The 2,559-nt window shown below is 26.6% G+C and overlaps 4 protein-coding genes across 4 annotated transcripts; 3 read left to right on the top strand and 1 right to left on the bottom strand.

Moving 5' to 3' along the window:
- AAJ76_2730002559 (hypothetical protein) lies at window positions 1-738 on the top strand (the record flags this gene model as incomplete). The annotated part of the gene is made up of 1 exon (XM_024474909.1): window positions 1-738. A coding segment is annotated over one exon (738 nt), but the record flags the coding sequence as incomplete, so codon positions are not given.
- A 359-nt stretch (window positions 739-1,097) lies between these two features.
- AAJ76_2730001301 (hypothetical protein) lies at window positions 1,098-1,259 on the bottom strand (the record flags this gene model as incomplete). Its single annotated transcript, XM_024474908.1, has 1 exon — window positions 1,098-1,259. The coding sequence occupies one exon, from the start codon at window positions 1,257-1,259 to the stop codon at window positions 1,098-1,100; it is 162 nt and encodes a 53-aa protein (XP_024329466.1).
- Window positions 1,260-1,384: 125 nt separating this feature from the next.
- Window positions 1,385-1,516, top strand: AAJ76_2730001175 (hypothetical protein; the record flags this gene model as incomplete). Its single annotated transcript, XM_024474907.1, has 1 exon — window positions 1,385-1,516. The coding sequence occupies one exon, from the start codon at window positions 1,385-1,387 to the stop codon at window positions 1,514-1,516; it is 132 nt and encodes a 43-aa protein (XP_024329465.1).
- A 392-nt stretch (window positions 1,517-1,908) lies between these two features.
- On the top strand, window positions 1,909-2,073 carry AAJ76_273000651 (hypothetical protein; the record flags this gene model as incomplete). The annotated part of the gene is made up of 1 exon (XM_024474910.1): window positions 1,909-2,073. One exon carries the CDS (start codon window positions 1,909-1,911, stop codon window positions 2,071-2,073), a length of 165 nt encoding a protein of 54 aa, XP_024329464.1.
- Between the last annotated feature and the right edge of the window lie 486 nt (window positions 2,074-2,559).

Raw genomic sequence — 2,559 nt, 5'->3', positions numbered from 1 at the left:
AATTATCAGTGTATTTTTGAAGAAACATATCGAGATTGCACCGAGATTTGGGATTTATATACGAAGGCAAAAGATTTTGACTTTGCTAAATACAAAATTATTTTTTATAAATTTAAGAGTGAAAATCTCCTAAATCACCTATTATATAAAATTTGTGAAAGTCTGAGTTTTGGTTCATATCTCATATTAATCCATATATTAGGTTATTATAATATTTTTAATAATGATGAACTTATTTTTCTTACACAAGATACTTATAGTAAGGATAAAAGGCGAACAAACATTTTTTTTCAAAGTTTTTTTACTAAAGAGAAACTTTCAAAGATTTATTTTATGATGACACCGGAGAATAAAGAAATTAATAATTTGTTATACACTCTTATTTTCAAAGAAGCTGAGAAGTATTTTAGTAATTATAAAAAGAGGGGTAATATGAATATCGAATTTTTTAATGATATACAAGAGTTTTTTAATTTATATTTAGGCCATAATAACATGACTTTAAAAAACTATTATAACATCTTACTTGAAAATTCACAATTTATAACTTTGTCAGGTGAAGAAATAATGACAAAATTATTTGAAAGTGTGGCATTACTAACTAATTTAGATGTTAAATACAGTATAGGACATAGAATTGTTTATTTTGAGAAAAAAAATGCGCAGGAAATGTTTAAAGAATTAAAAGTGACGATTTTGAAATTTTTGTTGAAAGTTAAAATAAATGATTTTTATTAAAGAACTGTATACTTCACAGCGAATAAATTTTTGTTGTTTAATAATTTTTTTTTGCTTTTAATGCAGCACTTTTTAGATAAATATTTTAAATATTTGTTTCCTTATCTTTTAAAATGTCACAAAATCAAAGTTGTCACAGATGAAGTTTTTTTTTTTAAAATCTTTAAATAATAACATTTTTTTAAAATTTAGGGTATGTACAGTTGAAAAAAAGGCAACAACAAACATATGCATTTTGATTTTTCTTTATTATTTATTAAACTAAAAAAAGCCAACATGGCGAAGAGCTACGAACCTTTAGAAGGCTGTTATGTAAAATAATATGCAAAATATCTTTTGTATTGTTTGTTTTAAAAAATTTAAAAATTTATAAACAATAAAAATGTTATTACATACACTGTAAGAAAATATAAAAGAGATTTTTTTTTAATTGATAAAAAAACTTTTTGTCGTTTAAAATTGAGTTGGTGAAAAAATGCAGAAATTATATTTTTTTTTGTCGCGCGCACAGAAACGAACATGTTTTTTCTTTATTTTTTAAACTCAAACTTACACATCCTTATCTTTGTTCTCGTTTAAAAATTTTTGTATCATATATCTTATATTATTTATATCGTACTACTACGATTAGTAGGGATGTAGTGTAATGTTGTTATGTATATTCTCGGGAAATGGTACACTACTAGCAAGTTTGTGTCTGGAAGATTTAGATGAGGTATTTATAAATGACATTCTTATTTATTTAGGATTTCTTTTTATAGTTTTACATGAAACATGAAACAAACAAATACGCTTAAGACATTGTGGTTTTGTTCGTATCTGAAACTACTGGATGTTTAACATCCAACATATATTATAAAAATTCGTTTTTCTATATAATTACTACTTTTATGTACTACACCAGATAGCAAGTTGATCAATACAGATAGATACATATACATTTTATAGAATTACTACCTACCTGTCGGCTTTTTACGAAAGCAAAGAAAATTTTCCCTTTATAAATTTTTTAAGTGAAGGCTCGTCTATCCGCCTTTGCAAGCCACCGCGTGAATCGAACACGCAACAACGTCAAATTTTTTTTAAAATAACAACTTGACCATAGTTACTACTAATTTGCTTTTGATCTTATAGAAGATAATCCATATGAAAATTTTTTAAATAATCCTTATGAGGCCTACTATTAAATCACAAGAAGGATACGATACCATCGTAAATATCCTTAAAGGCGAGGATTCGACAGCAGATGGCAGCAAACATACAAAGTATCGCTTGAAAAGAATGGCCGAGCTGCTTATCTCGATAGATAATTTACTTTATCTGAAAGATACATAAAATGGTCATAAACGAGTGTTTGTGGAAGGAAATATGCTTTCTATGAAAATAAAAATACAAAAACTACACAACTAAAATCATTACTGTCAGAATCGTCTTTACGAGTTGTGCAAACAACTTTACTTTTCAATTCCTAGATTTGTCATTGAGGAGGGTTGTAATGAGTGTAATATCTACTTACAAGCTCAACCCCTTAAGGCAAAGGAAAAGTTTAAGCATATTCTGGCTACGAAGCTTTTTGAGAGATTAATCTTTGATCTTGTTGATATGAAGACTTACGCGGGACAAAATGATGGTTTTGGTTGGATACTTACAAGTATAGATGTATTTTCTAAATATATAATTACTTATGCCCTTAAAAGTAAAACTAGAACTGAGGTTCTTTTATGTCTTAAAATGGCTTTTATAAACTTGGTGATCCTCAAATAATTCAATATGATAACGAAAAAGAATTTAGAAATTTTTGTTTGATTGATTTTTGTAAGG

This window comes from Vairimorpha ceranae, assembly GCF_000988165.1.
Source record: "Vairimorpha ceranae strain PA08 1199 chromosome Unknown NODE_273, whole genome shotgun sequence".
Taxonomy (NCBI): Eukaryota; Fungi; Microsporidia; family Nosematidae; genus Vairimorpha; species Vairimorpha ceranae.
This window is presented reverse-complemented; position numbering and strand designations above follow the sequence as displayed.